General features: G+C 31.5%; 2 protein-coding genes across 4 annotated transcripts; both read left to right on the top strand.

The window, feature by feature from the left end:
• Positions 1-2,641: 2,641 nt before the first annotated feature.
• On the top strand, positions 2,642-6,449 carry LOC101211836 (probable inactive receptor kinase At4g23740). 3 transcript variants are annotated; one of them, XM_031885937.1, is made up of 3 exons: positions 2,642-2,861; positions 3,588-4,901; positions 5,496-6,449. In XM_031885937.1, exons 2-3 carry the CDS (start codon positions 3,668-3,670, stop codon positions 6,146-6,148), a joined length of 1,887 nt encoding a protein of 628 aa, XP_031741797.1. In that variant the 5' UTR covers positions 2,642-2,861; positions 3,588-3,667; the 3' UTR covers positions 6,149-6,449. The 3 variants fall into 3 exon arrangements, with proteins under 3 accessions (XP_031741797.1, XP_011654708.1, XP_004143879.1); XM_011656406.2 differs by having other exon boundaries at positions 2,642-2,906; XM_004143831.3 differs by having other exon boundaries at positions 2,642-4,901.
• Positions 6,450-8,866: 2,417 nt separating this feature from the next.
• Positions 8,867-14,560, top strand: LOC101210687 (ubiquitin-conjugating enzyme E2-17 kDa). Its single transcript, XM_011656405.2, has 5 exons — positions 8,867-9,027; positions 9,169-9,264; positions 10,660-10,787; positions 13,443-13,547; positions 14,034-14,560. Exons 2-5 carry the CDS (start codon positions 9,195-9,197, stop codon positions 14,175-14,177), a joined length of 447 nt encoding a protein of 148 aa, XP_011654707.1. The 5' UTR covers positions 8,867-9,027; positions 9,169-9,194; the 3' UTR covers positions 14,178-14,560.
• The last annotated feature ends 3,528 nt before the right edge of the window (positions 14,561-18,088 follow it).

Here is an 18,088-nt window from a genome sequence, read left to right as displayed (position 1 = left end):
AACAAAGCACCCAAATACCATAATGTCCAAAATGACTCTTATATCTAGCAACTTTATAAGTTTATGTTGTTTCTCTCAAAAGTACAATTTGAATATTTCTTTTTTTGAAAGTGCTTTATTTTCTAGAGTTTGTTTCTTTCCAGTGTAGGGTATTTTTTAATTGTGTGGTTGAAAAAGAAAACCCTTTTCAAACTCATTTTTTCCCTTTGTTATTAAATAGTTGTCTTCAAAATACTCTACTTTCTTTCTTTTAAATGCTTCAAATCAAAGTATCTACACTTTAAATGTAAATAATTCTTGTGACGATCTTCTTGTTATACCTTCTCGTAAAGAATATGTCATGTAATTTTAGAAAAATAATGTTATTTTAAAAAGCCAACTTAAAAAGTTTAACTCTAATTACTTAACTCAATGGATAAAATGTACTAGATAGTGTTATTTTTAAAGAAAGTATTGAATGATAATGTATGTGTCCTATGTTTCTTGTTTAACATAATTATTATGTTAACTTTTTAAAGATTACTCAATCGAATTAAGTATGTGCCAATAAAGAATGAAGAAGAAAAAGAGAATCATAGTCAACTAAAAAAATGATTAAAAATATAATATTTCTTTTGAAAATATTTGTTCCTTTCAATCAAGATGTGTTTTCATTAAAACTCAACATAAAATATATATGTTTCAGAAATGTTAGCTTTTTTTGTTATGAACATATTATTTACTAAGAATGCATATACTAATTATTCAAGATATAATATTTATAGTAGGAAAAAATGTAGGTAGAAAGTTAATTAAAGCTCTAACCTTATAATAGATATCTTTTATGTATTGATTTATATGAGAAAACAATAAAATAAATTATTTGTGAAACTAAAAAGAAATATATATTGTTAGATTAAAAACTTGATGAACTTTATGATATAGTGCCATTTTTACATAAATATATATATTCACGAAAACATTGAGACCTTTTTTTTAACGTCAATGTTTTAAATCAAAATAAGAAAATAAATTTATATATTAATCTAAAAATTGTCTGAAAATGATTTTAGTAAAAACAATCTGTTTGTAAAATAATTATGGTTTTTATACCTTTTGAATGTTTAGTTTTACATTTGTAAAGACGATCATATTCAAGTGATTTTGAACTCAATGGAGTGTCGTAATTTTCAGCCTCTTTGGTTGAAGGTTGGTGAAAATTGGAAAATAGGAAACTGATTTAGAAGTAAATATTTAAAAAGGTTAGTTAATGGGCCGAGCCGAGGTTCCAGTGGTGTAGTGGGCAGCAACCACCATTGCATGATGGATCCACCGTCTTGCCTTAAATAACCATCCACGTGCTTAACTAAGCTTTACTCTACTGAGGTAGTTCGGGGCCACGATGACGTTTTACTTTCATTAAGTATTATTCTTTAAATCTTATTGTTCATTTCATTCTAATCTTCATACCATCAAGACATCTTAAATAGCTTAGAAATAAATATTTTTCAAAAATATTTACCTTTTTCATAAAAACTCATTAAAATATTATACTATAAAAATTTCAAACATTATGTGGTTTTCTTCTTGTCATGAAAAAAATAAATATCTTTGTTCTCTATTTACTTTCATAATAATAATAGTACAACAATTTAAGTTATATAGTACCGTAAAGAGTTAAAGGTCGTTTTTAATAGTAATTTATTGTTTTTCAACCTATATTTGTTTTTTTTTATATATAGTTTTCATTTCTAGAATTCTGAGTTAAATTGAAATTAAAAAATGTGTACAAACTTTTAGAAATCAACCTACGAGAAAATTTCAGTGTCAATTTATTAACAAATTTTATTTACTTGAAATTAATATCTCCAACGTGTTAGTAATAGAATAATTTAATTAGAAAAGTAGCCTTAAATTAACAACGTTTAACTAATCTTTTTACTTAGATATTCCCAAAATTTAATTATAACACTAAAAAGTATATAATTTAGTTAACTTACTGCCATTCAATATTTTATCAAATAATTATTTTTACAAATGGTCAAGAAAGATTAGTTGTAGTGTGATTTAACAACCTCTTTCCACCATCTATCGTGTTCATACACCAACAAAAGAAAAATATATCAAACCTTCTAAAATAACAACCGTTTCAATAGTTTTAACATCGTAACAATGCGGAAATTTATCGATTATGATCTGAAGCATTCAACCAATTCTACCTATAGATTTGATGCATCAAAACGTTTGGAAGAGCTTCAAAGTATTACATTATGGGGAGAATTCAATTCAACCCTACGAAATAAATTCAATAATAATTAAAACATGAAAACTAATGAATAAAAAACTCCACAGTTATTTCGTAGTGTGAAGAAATAAATAATATACACGTATTATTTATTATAATTTATAATATATGGTCGTGGGTGCAAAATCTTTACTACAAAACTTTAGATAAATTGAAGAGGGGAAAAAATATTTACATTTTGCTCCAATAACTTAAAATGAAAAAATAAACAAATAAAACGAAACCCCAAATGTTTCGAGTAATTAATAATCGGCCCCACATTCCGTAAAAGCTTCCTTCGTCTCCATTTAATTTAACCAATCCAAAATGCTTCACAATCATCACACTCTGTAGCTAATACCCGGTAGGTTTTTCCCCCCTTTCTTCTCCATTATTAGTTTACCGTTTTTCTCACTCTCTTCGGTTATGTTTATTCATTTAATTACTCTTTTCCTTCAATCCCCATTTTCATTTTGCGTATAACAGTCACAAACGTCATAGCTTCACCAACAACCAGCTTCTTCTTCTTCTTCTTCTTCTTCTTCTTCTTCTTCTTCTTCTTCTTCTTCTTCTTCTTCAGAGCTTCATGGCAGCACTGGTTTGAAACCACTTTTACCCTTTTTCTTTTTAGAAGTCTATTTGGGTAATCATAACTTTGCTGTTTCTGCTTTTTTATATGCTTTTTTAGCTACCCATTACTTTTTTTTTAGTTCATTTGAATTTGATACCCATCGTGCTATTTGTTACAGGGAAATCATTGCACTTTTTTTTTTATTATCTCTCTTTCACCCATTTGCTTTTTCGAACTGCATTTTGAAATTTCTTGTTCAAATTTGTGAATTACTTTTATTTTCGTTTCTTTTGAGTGATGGGTAAGTGTTTGTTGTTGTTGCTGTTTGTTTGTTTTAGATCTTAAGCCAATAATTTGCCTTTGTTTGCTGCTTTTTTGCGCTCTGTTTTCTAGGAAAGTTGTATTTTATATTGTTTGGTTTTTGTTTCTCTCTTTCTCGTTTCTTGTAATTCTGGGATTCCTTCAAAGTCCAGCAAAGCGAATGACGGAGTAAAGAACAAAAAGAAGCTTGGTTTGGAGTGAGAAGGACTCTCTTTTGTTTCTGAAATATAATAAAACCCTTTTTTGACTAAACTTCAAAAATTCAAACCCTCTGAGTTTTATCAACTTTTCTCGACAATGTCTTTGGAATCTGGTTTTTCCACTTCTCTTTTCCTTCACATTCTCTTCTCCCTTTTTATATTGATTTCAAATTTGTCTGTCTAAGCTATTTTTCTTTTCTTTTTCCTTTTCCCTCTTCTGGGTTCAATATAGTTTAAACCATAGACGCACTGAGGGAGAAACGAGCCATTACAGTTGCAGAAACATCTCGCTCTGTACCCTACAGACCTCTAATGGAAGCTCTGTGGATTTTCCGCTTCGTTTTGGTTATGGGGTTGGTTTTTTCGCCTATTAATGGCGACCCAGTTGAAGATAAGCTAGCTTTGCTTGATTTTGTGAAGAATCTCCCTCACTCTCGCTCTCTTAATTGGAATGCGGCTTCTCCGGTTTGTCATTACTGGACTGGTATAACTTGTAGTCAAGATGAATCTCGTGTTATAGCCGTTCGATTGCCCGGAGTTGGTTTTCACGGCCCGATTCCACCGAATACTCTCAGCCGGCTGTCGGCGCTGCAAATATTGAGTCTCAGATCCAATCGTATAACAGGGGATTTCCCTTTGGATTTCTCGAAGCTTAGTAACTTGTCTTATCTTTATCTTCAGTTCAACAACTTCTCTGGGCCATTGCCTTCCAATTTCTCTGTCTGGAAGAATCTCGTCTTTGTGAATCTCTCTAATAATGGCTTCAATGGTCAAATTCCTAATTCACTTTCTAATCTAACTTCACTTACGGGTTTGAATCTGGCCAACAACTCTCTCTCAGGAGAAATACCTGACCTCCAAATCCCCCGATTGCAGGTTCTGGATTTGTCTAACAACAATCTGAGTGGGAGTTTGCCTGAATCTTTGCAGAGATTTCCAAGGTCTGTATTTGTAGGCAATAACATATCCTTCGGAAATTCTTTATCAAACAATCCTCCTGTACCCGCACCACTGCCTGTGTCGAATGAAAAGCCGAAGAAGTCTGGGGGGCTTGGAGAAGCAGCATTGTTAGGAATTATAATTGCTGGTGGTATATTGGGGCTTCTGGCATTTGGCTTTCTAATCCTTGTTTGCTTTTCAAGAAGGAAGAGGGAAGATGAATATTCTGGTGATCTTCAGAAAGGCGGAATGTCGCCAGAAAAAGTGATATCAAGGACTCAAGATGCAAACAACAGATTGGTTTTCTTTGAAGGGTGCCATTATGCTTTTGATTTGGAGGATTTGTTGAGGGCTTCTGCTGAGGTCTTGGGGAAGGGAACTTTTGGTACGGCTTATAAAGCAATTCTAGAGGATGCCACCATAGTTGTAGTTAAAAGGTTGAAAGATGTAAGTGCTGGGAAACGTGATTTTGAGCAGCAAATGGAGATTGTTGGCAGTATCAGGCACGAGAATGTGGCTGAATTGAAGGCCTACTATTATTCCAAAGATGAGAAGCTGATGGTTTATGATTTCTTTGGTCAGGGAAGCGTCTCGGCAATGTTACACGGTATGTTACCATCATAGTTCTCAACTACGTACCTTGTACCAACTGCTGATGCTTGTACTTTCAATTTTTATGCTTGCCATGTTCTAGTCTACTCAAGATTATAACTAAAAATTGCAACCCTTCATTTCATACTCTGTTTTAGTTGAATTAGTGAAGAGATTTAAGCCTTTAGATGACTAATGTGTAGCTGGAAAAAGTTTAAGATGAAATATTTACCTGCAGAATCAAATATATGGCTTTAACAACTCCTAATAACGAAGTTCATTTTGAAATTTTTGAAATGACATTGTGTTAGACCCTTCTAATTAGTTACAGAGATAGTATTCTTAGTCGAGAATTCGCCTAGCAAGTTGCAAACAATCGGTGTTAGTTCATTGATTTGGCATTCTTTTACTGGAATGGCAGTGAAGGTTTAGCCTTACTCTATGATCAGCTGCCTGACCCTAATGGCTACTATAATGTCCTAAAATCAGTTGTTATGAACACAAATTTATCAACAAAATTGGAGGTCTATTCTCCCAGCAGCAGTTTTTCAATATGTTCCAAAATGTCCTTGCCTGTTTCTTCTCTAAGTGATGAATGCTGTTTCTCCAGGTAAACGCGGAGAGGAAAAAACCCCATTAGATTGGGACACGAGACTGAGAATTGCAGTTGGTGCAGCACGAGGAATCGCCCGTGTCCATGCCGAAAACGGCGGGAAGCTCGTCCATGGAAATGTGAAATCCTCAAACATATTTCTGAACTCTCAACAGTATGGATGTGTGTCTGATCTTGGACTAGCAACCATAACAAGCTCACTCTCTCCCCCTATATCTCGTGCTGCTGGTTACCGAGCCCCAGAAGTGACAGATACTCGCAAGGCAACACAAGCTTCAGATGTTTTCAGCTTTGGTGTCGTGCTCCTCGAGCTTCTAACCGGAAAGTCTCCAATCCACGCAACAGGTGGCGAAGAGATTGTCCATTTGGTTCGATGGGTTCATTCAGTTGTAAGAGAGGAGTGGACAGCTGAGGTATTTGATGTAGAGTTGATGAGGTATCCCAACATAGAGGAAGAAATGGTTGAGATGTTACAAATAGCCTTATCATGTGTGGCCAGGATACCTGATCAAAGACCGAAAATGCCGGAAATTGTGAAGATGATCGAAAACGTTCGACCAATGGAAGCCGAGAACCGACCTTCCACGAATCAATTAGAAAGTTCAATGCTGCCGCAAGCTGTTGAGACAGAAAATTCAACCACTCAGTGAGTTGGAGCCTATTTGTTCTTTTAGTTACTTCTCATATTTAGTATTTTGCCAAGTTTTTCTCTCACTCTCTCTCTCTCCCCTTTTTAGATTTGAATCTCTTCTTCAGATTCTAGTTTTGCAACAGTTAATGAACTCGACTGTTAAACTTATTTTTCTTCAACTTGATATGAGTCGGCTGAAGAAATTCAAATCATATCAGCTTGTTATATAGCTGCAATCAGAGGCCAACAAATGGCAAGATTTTCCGTTTGTTCACAAGAAAAAAGAATTTATCAACAACCACACGAAGGCTTTAAATGTAGTTAAATGTGATGGGTTTTCTCTTTCTCAATATATATATACTTCTTAATGAGAGAATGGGTTATGTGAGCCCCCAATCAGAAGAAGACAACAAAATTCCAGTCTAATCAATGGTGGAGAATGAAGATAAAGTAAGAGATAAGATTTTTCTCTTACTTTCTTTGAAAAAAGCTTTGTCCTTCTCAAAGGAAAAAAAGAAAAGTTTTCTTTAAGTACACTTAACTGGGAATGCCTTCCCCACTTTCACTCCCTCTAAATCCTAACTTTACTATTTCAAAAAAAATAAAAAATAAAAAAATCCTAGCTTTGTCATTGTCTCCAAATTTATAAAATACTAATTAACTTCACCAATTCATATAATAGAAAGTTCTAAGAACGCATTCGATCGTAAAAGCAAAATATGAAACTGAAGATTCTTCAATCAAGGAATCTCAGGATTATAAGATAGATGAATTTATTAACTATTTAGGAAAAGGACCTAGGAAAGATTCTTGAAGTTTAGTTGATTTTTTTTCAAGGAGAATATATATTAGATAGAGACAAGGATTTGTAGTTTTTTTTTTTAAAATGGGAAATGGAGAGTGCATCTTTGACTCGACCCATTACATTTTTATTCTTCTTTTTCCAAAGAAAATAAAAAGAATATTCCAATTTTTTTTAAAACCATAAACTTAGGGTTTTGAGACTTCAACATTAAAATAATAAATTTTGTAACTTTGTACATTTTCCCCCCTAAAACATTACTAATTTTGGTTGTGTCATAATGCAACAATTATTTGTATAACCATTATGTAAATAATCAAAATGTTTTTTTCTTCAGAAAAAAATAATTATGAACCAAAGATAAGAAAATCTTTTAGTAATTATTATTTGTGATTGTGTGTGTTTTTTTTAATTTTCTTTTTGAGACTTTGTAATTATGAATTCATGTGGCAAAGCTATTATTAATCATTATTCGAGAGTAAAGTTCAGGGTAGATCATTGGGGGTTTGAAAATGAAAAGAGAGTAATTAACAATTATGATGGAATCTTTTTCCCTTTTTAAGCTTAATTGGTGAAAAACATATGGTTTCACTTTCATTTGTCAACCAAGTGAGGAAGGATTAGTGAAAAGTGAAAGATCAACCTTGAAAATTAAGAATAATATTAATCTAATATCATTTTTTAGACAAATCAAAACCTTTCGTTAAATTACAAAATTTATCCACCTAATACAATAATTATTTTCTTTAATTTTTGATGAAATTTGGGATATTAACATTTGATTATCGATCGTAACACTACTTTAATCATGCATTCAAGTTTTAATCTTAATCGCTTCTTTCAAATGTAAGTTCTCTTGATAATTAATCTACAATCAATATATTATAAATTGAATTAGTAATCACAAGATAAGTAAGAAAACAAATTGAAAAGTCTGTGTTGAGATGATGAAGACATCTTACTTTGTTAAGAAGTGTGTAAAATAGGAAAAAAACTCACAATGTTAACATTTTAAGTATCATCTCAACAGAACAAACGAGGACAATAGCAATATTGCATGTGTGTCAACTTCATTGCAACATTCTTCTTCTATAATTCCTTCAATTACTTAATTTCCTTCCAATTTTCTACAAAAGTAGCAATCACTTATGTAAAATTAATCAATGAAGCATAAGAAGGTACAAACAATTAAGTTCAAGAACTAACTCACAATGTTTCTGATGATTAGCAGTTGTGGGTGCAATGCTTCTAACTAATTGAGTTATGTGTTAACCTAACTGATCTATCTATCTTTTTAGATTCCAAACTTCGGATATGTTTGATCTAAAAAGTAAGAGTTAGGTTAATAGAGTTATAAACTACCTTGCAAGCTACCCCTTATTCAATTCAAGGAGTTGTTGGATTAAGAATATAAAATGTCATTTTCCTAACATTAACTCACATTATCTATCCACGTTGAATAGCTTATCTCCATATTAAACAATGACTGACGATTACACACAACATAATCAAAAAACAAAAGATATTTATTAGATAATCAATAATAGGACAAATAATTGAAATATAGATTAGACAAATTTTTCTTGATTCACCTACCTTTCGTACTATTTTGTTGCCACATATTTTCAAATTATCACTTATACATCATTTTTAAACTATAAGTGAATTAACTAGAGAATTTTTTCTTTAAAAAATAAACTCGTTTTTATGTAAACACTTGTGATGAAGTATTTAACAACGATGCAAACTAGTTTTTAAAGTATATTTCAAACGGTTTTTATTGAAAGAATTTAGATAAAGATTTGTTTAATAAAAGGTAATTTAGAAAAATATTGATTAGTGAATTAGGAGTATCGATGATGGGGTCTACATGAATTAGACCAATCAGATATAAACGAGTCTACGGAGTACACAGTACACACTGCCCCCACTCTTTTTTATTTTATATTTTTAGGAATATATAAAGTGGTTTTTGCAAATAATTGCAAATCCTCTCTTCTTCTTCTTCTTCTTCTTTTTTTTCTTTTTTTTTTCTTCCTTTTTTTGTTTCTTGTTTCCTCTCAGGCAAAACAACAAACACGCAGGAGGATCTCAAGGTGAGCTCTCTTTCTTTCTCAATTCCTTCTCTTCTCTTCTCTTCTCTTCATTTCTTCTTGCTTGTTTTATCTTCTCTACTTATTCATTCATTCATTCATTCATCCATTCTTTTCTGATTCTCAACTCCAAACGATCTTCAGAGCTTCCACTCTTTTGGATTTTGGTTATGGCTTCGAAACGGATCTTGAAAGAGCTCAAGGATCTCCAGAAAGATCCTCCTACGTCTTGCAGTGCAGGTTTCTTCTCCTTCTCCTTCTCCTTCTCCTCCTTGATTTCCACTGCTCTATTACAACAATTCATTATCTATTTATTCCATTTATGTTTTCTCCAATACTGGAACCATTTCTCTTCCCTCTTTATGATCTTCCTCCTTCTACTTCTCCCTTTTCTGTTTATTTGTAGCGTGAGTCACTGTGGATAGATCGCTTTATTTCACGTCTTAATGGACTGTTCTGATCTTTAATTTCTCCTTAAACTCTGCTGTATTTGCTATTGGATCATGGTAACACGCGAGTTAGTATTAGCATATGGTCCTTGTGCATGTTTGTTATTGTGTTGAGGGATAAATCTTGGCGTCGTATTTGGATGAAATATGAATACTACTATTGTTCAGCTTGTTACTAGTTTCCGTGTATATTCTTGTAGGTTTAGAATTATATCTCTTTTCTCTTCCTAATTATTGATTTTAAGAATAATACTACACGGAGAGAAGAAATCATGAGTGAGACAGGAATATTTTTGTATTTCATTGCCAAATATAATCGCATCAGGTTCCAAGAGTATTTATACACAAGATAACTCTCCAGCTGATATGATATGACTAATGTATATTCTCTCTCTAACTGATACGGACACAGTGGAATATTAAGAGCTAGTGTTTTAAGTTAATTTTTCATTAATTATTTAATTAATGCGAATATATTTGAAATCTATCAGACTGACACTTGATCAGCTAACTTAATAAGTGATGAACAAAACACATCATTGACTTTGTTTGTTAATGCTTATGTTAAATAATAGATAACAAAATGAACGTTGGGACTAGAATACCTTTTTTTATATCTAAAGTAAAAAGACTAACAGATAGTGTGAAATATGCATGAAAGTTCAAGACATTGAGATGTTCAGAATGGGAATGGAAAGAAACCGCCCATGGAAATACACGAGATAATCAGAGTTTTATGTTATCAGATGTTTATTGAGCCTTCATTTTGGCTATATAACTCTTGAGTTGTGATATATCCGCAATCAGAGTATTTCAGTAGTGAATTTTTTTATTAAGGATTCTGCATCTAACTTTTTTGTATCATAATTTTCAATTTAATTTGAATTCTTCCTGTGTGAATTGAAAAATTGGGTGTCAAGCTTTCAATCAGCCTCCAAAATTTCTTAATGGGGAATAAGAACCAACTTTGTTCTTACTGATGTATTTATAGCTTAATTCTGTACACCATATCTTCTGAATTGATGGTAAATTTTGTGCTTCATCTTCTTTCCTTGATGAATTTATGTTTGGGAAAGTTTTGCCTCACTTTGACTAGTACTTCAGTTGGTATAACTTACTTATCACTAATGGTTATAGAATTGTTACGTTCACTTGATTTAATAGTCTGTTGAATCAAAATCTTTAGGCCCAGTAGCTGAAGACATGTTCCATTGGCAAGCAACAATTATGGGCCCTCCTGACAGTCCTTATGCAGGAGGAGTGTTTCTTGTCAACATTCATTTCCCTCCAGATTATCCGTTTAAACCACCCAAGGTACTTAGAATTGATATGCTCCATTTACAGACATCTTTTGCCTACACATCTGCATACCTGCGTTTTTTATTTTTTTTTTGACAAGGAAACAGACATTTAATTGTGAAACTTGGGAGTTACAGTTAACAAACTCTTTATGAAGAGTATAAACATCTCATATCCTACTGAAAATTACAAGAAAACCCAAAAACTTGACATCAAATTCTGTTGAGAGAAATGTATTTAAACTTTTTTTGTTTGATCGTTTAGAAATAAAAGCCAACCGTTTACAGTTGTTTCAGAGAGTTTTCTAATAGTGCCATTTTGAAAAGAAACTTTGGGTTCACCGTGTCTTCAGAATCAAGAAGAAAGAAAAAGAGAGTGTGCCACTAAATTAGCCTGATAAGTCGGCAAACATGTAAAACTATTTAACAATTTTGCCTTAGTTAACAATTTTGCCTTGATATCAAAGACTAATTTTTGTAAGCAATCAGGTTTCACTTATATATATACACGGTAAATGTTTTGAGACATCGGCCAAATTCGTAGTATTGGTTGTGATGAGTCCCCTCCACCTCCCACCCACCCGCACTCCCAAGTGGGGGTCGGCAAGAAGTTTTGAGAATTACTAAAAAGTAAAAAAAAAAAAGAACTGTGCAGAATGAAATTATATTATGGTTAGAAGCTATTGTTTAACGTATGGTTAGAAGCTATTGTTTAACGTAGAGACATTTACTAAACGGATATGAATGGGTTAAAATTAATATTGCATAAAATAATTTTATTTGCAGCTGTTTGTTGCCTCCCAAGTGTTTGGGTTCTCGTTAATGGCACTCCTATAGTAAAATTTGGTAGTTTTGGACCATAGACATATCTACGCCCATTCCCTGTCTTAGTGACTAATATGCTTGGGATGCGAGATTGACAAGGAGTTCAAAATTTTCTTGCTTGAAGTAGTTCCAAGTATGAGAAGGTAGAGAGATCAAGTTTGCACAGTCTGTTTTAAGATGACATTGTTGCTTTTGCTTCAGAAACGATAGAAATCTGGAAAATTTATCATGATATTTTTAAGGTGGCTTCTGACTTAAGTGTAACATGGAATCTTCCACCGTTGAATTCGTTGGCTGAGACTTGGCCTCTGAATCCTCGGCTTTCCCCTTGGAATTAATCCCAGCACATGGGCTAATTGCAGCCAAGTACTGAAATGATCCAAGTAATTAGTGGACGATAACAAGGTCTGGTGACCTAACAAAACGGTGAAGTGCTGTTGGGGATAACTCTTGAATTGCATTTCTTTTGGCATCAGCTAAGCTAGTTGCGTGCGAATTTGATAATGATCATTTGCAGTGATTCCATCGCTCTAAATACCTAAAAAGTGGCCATTGTAATCTTTCTCAAAAGGATTACTTTTGTATGTTGAAGTTGAAGAAATAAGCTATCCAATGTCTGACCGAAGTTCCAAGAAGATCATAGAGTAAAGTAAGCTGGAGAGTTCAGGGTTATTTTGTTTTCTGTAAATTAGACATGAACCAGAGACAAGCCGCTTGTCTCCCCTTATAATTATCGCCTCCTTTGAAGGCAAAGCATGGCAATTCAAGATCACCTTTTGAGTCTCTGCACCTTTGCCTCTTGATTTTTAAGTGAACAGTTTTGGGTTTTGGGCATCTATTGCGGGGGGAGGGGACTCTCCAGAACGCCCAGGGACTTCCATGTGCAGCCGATTTAGAGGTTTTGCCACCCTTTATTTATTTTTTAAAATAAAAAGTTCCCAAATCTGGATGGAGAGGAATCCTTGCTTGAAGGACAGAAGTAGACATGAACCGGAGAAGTAAACTCTTGTCTCCCCTATAAAGTTGTTTTAGGGGGTTCTATGGCTAAGCTTATAGCTATTATTTGCAAAGCTAGATGGAGACAGTGCTTGCAGGACAAAGTAGACATTTTGAACCCATTGGGAGTTATTAGATTTTGGGTTACCTACTCAAATTCTCTTGTAATTCTAACCTTCGGTTACTGATAAGATAACTGAGATTCCTTAAACGCTTTGGCTTTGGATTTGATTGGTACCTGTCTTCCTAACTAATACTAATACCCTTTTTAATCATTCTTCTTAAATGAATCTGTTTAATTATCAAACTCAATGTAAGACCATCGATTCATCTACGGTGTTTTAAGTAAGCATCTCCTATTTTCCTTCTCTTTTTCCATAAATGAATAATTCGATTTCCCCATTCAAACATCAGACAGCCTGCTCATTCTATTAGGCTGATGAAGAATTGTTAAATTGTAAACGAGTATTATGACCAAAAACTGACTCAAAGTCCATCCACCCAGTCGTTTTGGGTAGGTCTCAGATGAGATAACCTTCTCGGTGGAGTCATACGTACCTTGATTCAATGACTAAGATAATTCATGTTAAGTTTTCAATTTCTAACCCATTGAGATTTTGACGTGAAGGTTCAATTTTTTACGTATGTCTTTCCAATTGATAGTGATCTTGGTCATGTTAATTACATATCTTACTTACTCATACTATTTTGTGTTGTGTATGTTATGCCAGGTTACATGTTGCTGATTTGAGAACTTGCTAATACACTTAAGTTTATCTAGTAAAATTATTCACTCAATTTCTCTTAATACATAATTGGCATCTAAAGTTGAATTCATTAACTCATACAGGTTGCATTCAGAACAAAGGTCTTTCATCCCAATATCAACAGCAATGGTAGCATATGCCTCGACATACTTAAGGAGCAGTGGAGTCCTGCACTAACCATTTCCAAGGTTGTCACTCTTTGCATAAACCAGTTTTTAAGAGGCGGGAAATATCTGCTGCTATTTGATTCCTATTTTGATATCTTAATTAAGATATTGTGTTTTTTTTTTTACTTTTTACTCATCTAGGGAAGAGTGTCTAGACTGCTTAACAAAACTTTTAAAATAATTTTCCTCGATAAACTAAAGGGGGCTGGTGCATGAAATCCTTGGATGGTACAGGGAATAAATTATAGAGAAAAAAATATCAAGTGGATGCTATGGATGAATGGCCCAAGCATGTCAATTAATTATCATTTTCATGTTGGTGCCTACAGGGAATATGAAATCTAATTACCTCTTTACTTCATGCATTATGGCCTTCCATTAGACTATTACTAGTTTTGTTCATAGTGGTTTCGCTTTGTTCTGTAAACTTAAAGACTTGTTTTCTTCATCCATTCAATCCAACACATTGATTATACATATACTTGGTAACATGTGTTTGTACTCCAGGTGTTACTTTCGATCTGCTCGCTGCTAACGGACCCAAATCCTGATGATCCTTTGGTGCCAGAGATTGCACACATGTACAAGACTGACAGAAGCAAGTACGAAGCAACTGCCAGAAGCTGGACCCAGAAATATGCTATGGGTTAGTGTTTGCTGCTTTGCTCTTAGTGTTGTTTAGAGGAGGGGCGGCTTCTTTCCCAAATGGCCTTTTACTTGGAATTATATCTTTGAATCTGCTTCTTCTTTTATCCAATGGGGTTTAGGTATGTTTCCCTCCTGAAAAAGATAAAAACTCTGCCTGTTCTAAAACTTGTTTGTAAGGATAAACAAATTTATCTTTAATCGTGAGAGTATTCCAATAAAAACTTGGACCTACCCTTCATGCTAAAATCTATGCTCAATTATGTACTAATGCCTCTCAAGTGAGCCTCTTGGATTTGGAAAGCTTGGCTAAACACACAACCAATGTCTTTCTTATGTTTGTGTCGGAGAAAATTTCTAACACTAAATCAGTATCATACTTCATTTCATTTCTTCACACTATATATTTTTATTTATAAATATTTATGGAGTCAACATTAATGTTCGTAGATCTTGAACTATACATGTATCGGCAGACAATAAATTGTAGCATATATAGAAAATTTTGATTTGTGTGGATGTGTGTTTGGTGATTTAACCGGGGAGAGGTCTGTAAGAGGCTGACTATTTTCTTAATTGATAAAAACGTTAGTGTGAAATTTTTAGGTAGTTTGATCATTTGGATTTTAGTTTTTCTTTTTTCATAGCCTTTTAAACTTCATTTGGTATCAAGTTGAATTTTGTTTGGTTCTTTATTTTTCTGCTATCTGAAATCAACTTTACTCTCATTTTCTAACCTGTAGTTTGTTAATTTATTTCATTTATTTCTTAAATATGTTTATTCAAATTTAGTATCACATGAAGGTCAAAGGTTCGTGGGTTTTTTTAGAAATAAAAAAGTTAGAGACCCATTTTGAAATTTACCGTCTTAAATCCTGTTTTTCCTTTTTCCTTTTTAATTTATTATGAATTCAATGTTCTTTAAGGAATGGGAAAGAAATTGTTAGAAAACAAAAAAATGATTCAAATAGATATCCACAAGCTCAAAGAAAAACTACTCTCATCCATGTGTTCTCTAATAATTTCTAAATTCATTTCAATAATTGAAAAATAAAAGTTTCTACTATGCAATATAATATTCTTAACCAGAAAAAGTTTTAAATTATAATCAATAAATATTAAATTTTCTATTTTCTATTTTTACTTGCAAAAAATAGAATAATGATTCCGAGTGAATATTATACACTATATTATCTATTAAAAGATTTAGAACTTTAAAGTATTTAGCATTTATGTTTTGTTTTTTTATTCTCATCTTAATTCGAAAATGGAATGTGAATTTAATTTGGATTGAATATGCATTGATTATTTTACCTTGCCAGAAAATTAAGATAAGAGAGTACTTAAATTTAAAACTTAGTTGAATGAAAGTTTTATAAAACTTTAATGTTACATACAAAAAAAAAAAAAAAAAAAAAAAGATCTAAATTTAATCAAATTGTTATGTAAGAAAACACATTATATTTTTGGTACTAACATTATTGTGACATAGTGATGTATGTGAGTAATTAGTTTTAATAGTAGAGAATGACCACATTTATTGTTATCAAACTATTGCCACATAGGTTTCTTTGGATTCTCATAGCAAACATCCCATATATGATTTTATATCAACCAATAATTTATGATCACTTACTTCATATCAAAGTTTAATTATCAACCAATTAATGATATCAATGATTGTGGGTTCCATATATATTTTTATATTTCCCTTAATGCTAAATATCATAATTTTCCAACACCCTAAGTGACTTTGATTAGCTAATGATTTTTTCTCTCCAACATTCTCCAACATATTATACACTATTATTTTGAGGTTTATTGAATTGTCCAATGTGACAATTTAATAGTATTATTATTTTTTTTTCTTTTTTGGAACAAAGTCATGGAATTCATTTATTCAAGTTGGAAAACTTATTTAATATTGACACAAACAATAGATTGGAGCTATGAGACAAAGCAAATGACAATATGTTAATCATAAAGCATGTTCTAATGATGTCAATTTCTTTTCTTTTTTTTTTAATTAATTTTATGAACTTTTAATTATATGTCTAATAAGCTCTAAACTTTTTAAAATAAATTTCTAATAAAATTCACAAATAATATATCAATCTTTCACTTTTAATTTTATATCTAATTACTTACCTTTATTTTAGTTTAAAAAGAAACTTATATGTATGTGTTAAATAATCTATTAAATAAAAGATTCAACATGAAGAATCCATAGAAATTTATAAACTCAATTATAAACTTTTTCTAAATCGGTTACTTTGTTAAGGTACTAACTTTATCATGTTTGAAATAAAATTGCTTCAACTTTGTTTTCACAATGGGCCGATGTCAAAATTAAACTATAAAAAATCCTTTCTAATTATCAAAATAACATATTATTGGAAACTACTTCTTTTCTCATTTCTTTTATTTTATAAGGACTTAAAAGTCATAACATCAAACGAGAGAGTATAACATGTTCTCAAGTAGCACTTAAACATTATGTACATATAATGTATAACTTCTAGGCTCTATTAGATACATAGCGACATTTTCTTTATGACTGCATACAAATAAATAGAATTAAGAGAGATTTCTGCTTAACTAAGGAGTCCTTCTATGATACATTTTCACTTAAAAAACTTAATTAACAAATTATGCAAAACATTAATATACATACAAACTAACCTCACTGAAAAGGAACAAATCTATTTTCTTTCTTCATGATACCCTTTTCCACTTAACTACATTTTTTGGGGGATTTTGGTAAAATATTTTGATTAAAAAAACCTTTCTTTTTATAATTTTTTTTCTAAAAGATAGATAAAGAAAAGCAATGACAAACATTTTAGAGAATTTAAAAAAAGAAAAAGAAAAAGAAAAAGAAGGAAGAAAAGTGATTGTGGGAAACAAAACCACTTTTAAACTTCCCATAAAATCAGGTATTCTGAGTCACCCACTCAATTACATTCATTACACAAATGTATCTCTCTCTCTCTCTCTATATATATGTATATAATATGTCTATTTTCACAAATATTTTGGTTAATAATAACAATCTTAATAAAGTTTTTTTTCTTCTTCTTAAATACATTGATTAGTCTTGCTAACTTATATGAATAATGTTGTAAATAAAGTCATTGGTTACATGTATATGTCTTTCAACTTTTATATACCTTCGCTATTATCTCATCTTATCGTCTATCATTTAAATTAAGAGATATTTATTATTGAACATTTTTCAAAGACTAAATTATAACTTTTTAAAGTCTAAAAGAATAATTGAAAATCTACTCCTTAATTCAGAAATATTTTTTTTATATATAATTTAATTAAAACACATTTCATCTTGATAACGAGGACAAAACTTGCATCCTCTAATTTTTGAAAAGTCATTATTGACGCAAAATTTGTTATTGAAAGCATATAATATGATTGATTATGTCACATGGGTTTGGTATAATCTAAGAAATGGGTGTATTTAATAAATTAATAAAATATAGATTATGGAATGAATAAGGGGTAATGAATTATTAATGTTGTAAATGTAATCATTCCTTTATGATTTGAAGCTCCATAATTAATAAGTCATTGATGAGGAAGTGGAAGTTAATGGTCCTTTTTTTTTTTTCTTTTGGCTTCTGTCCTTTCACATTTAATTTTATTCAATTTATAATTAATGTTTTTGCCTCCAATAATATTTATTATTGTACCTGTTTTCATTTAAATATATATATATATATATATAAACAAGAATCTCATAATAGAATTTATAATAATCTTTGGTTTTGCCCTGTTTATTGATTTGGATTCTCTTTTTAAACTATCATATATTACTTAGGTTAACAAAGTCATATATATCTTTCTATTTCGTGAACCTTAAAAGTTAAATGTATTTTGGTTAAAAAAGTTGTATATTTAGA

The sequence above is a fragment of the Cucumis sativus genome, chromosome 5 (assembly GCF_000004075.3).
Source record: "Cucumis sativus cultivar 9930 chromosome 5, Cucumber_9930_V3, whole genome shotgun sequence".
Classification (NCBI taxonomy): Eukaryota; Viridiplantae; Streptophyta; class Magnoliopsida; order Cucurbitales; family Cucurbitaceae; genus Cucumis; species Cucumis sativus.
The sequence above is the reverse complement of the archived record's forward strand: the minus strand, read 5'-3'. Positions and strand labels throughout refer to the sequence as shown.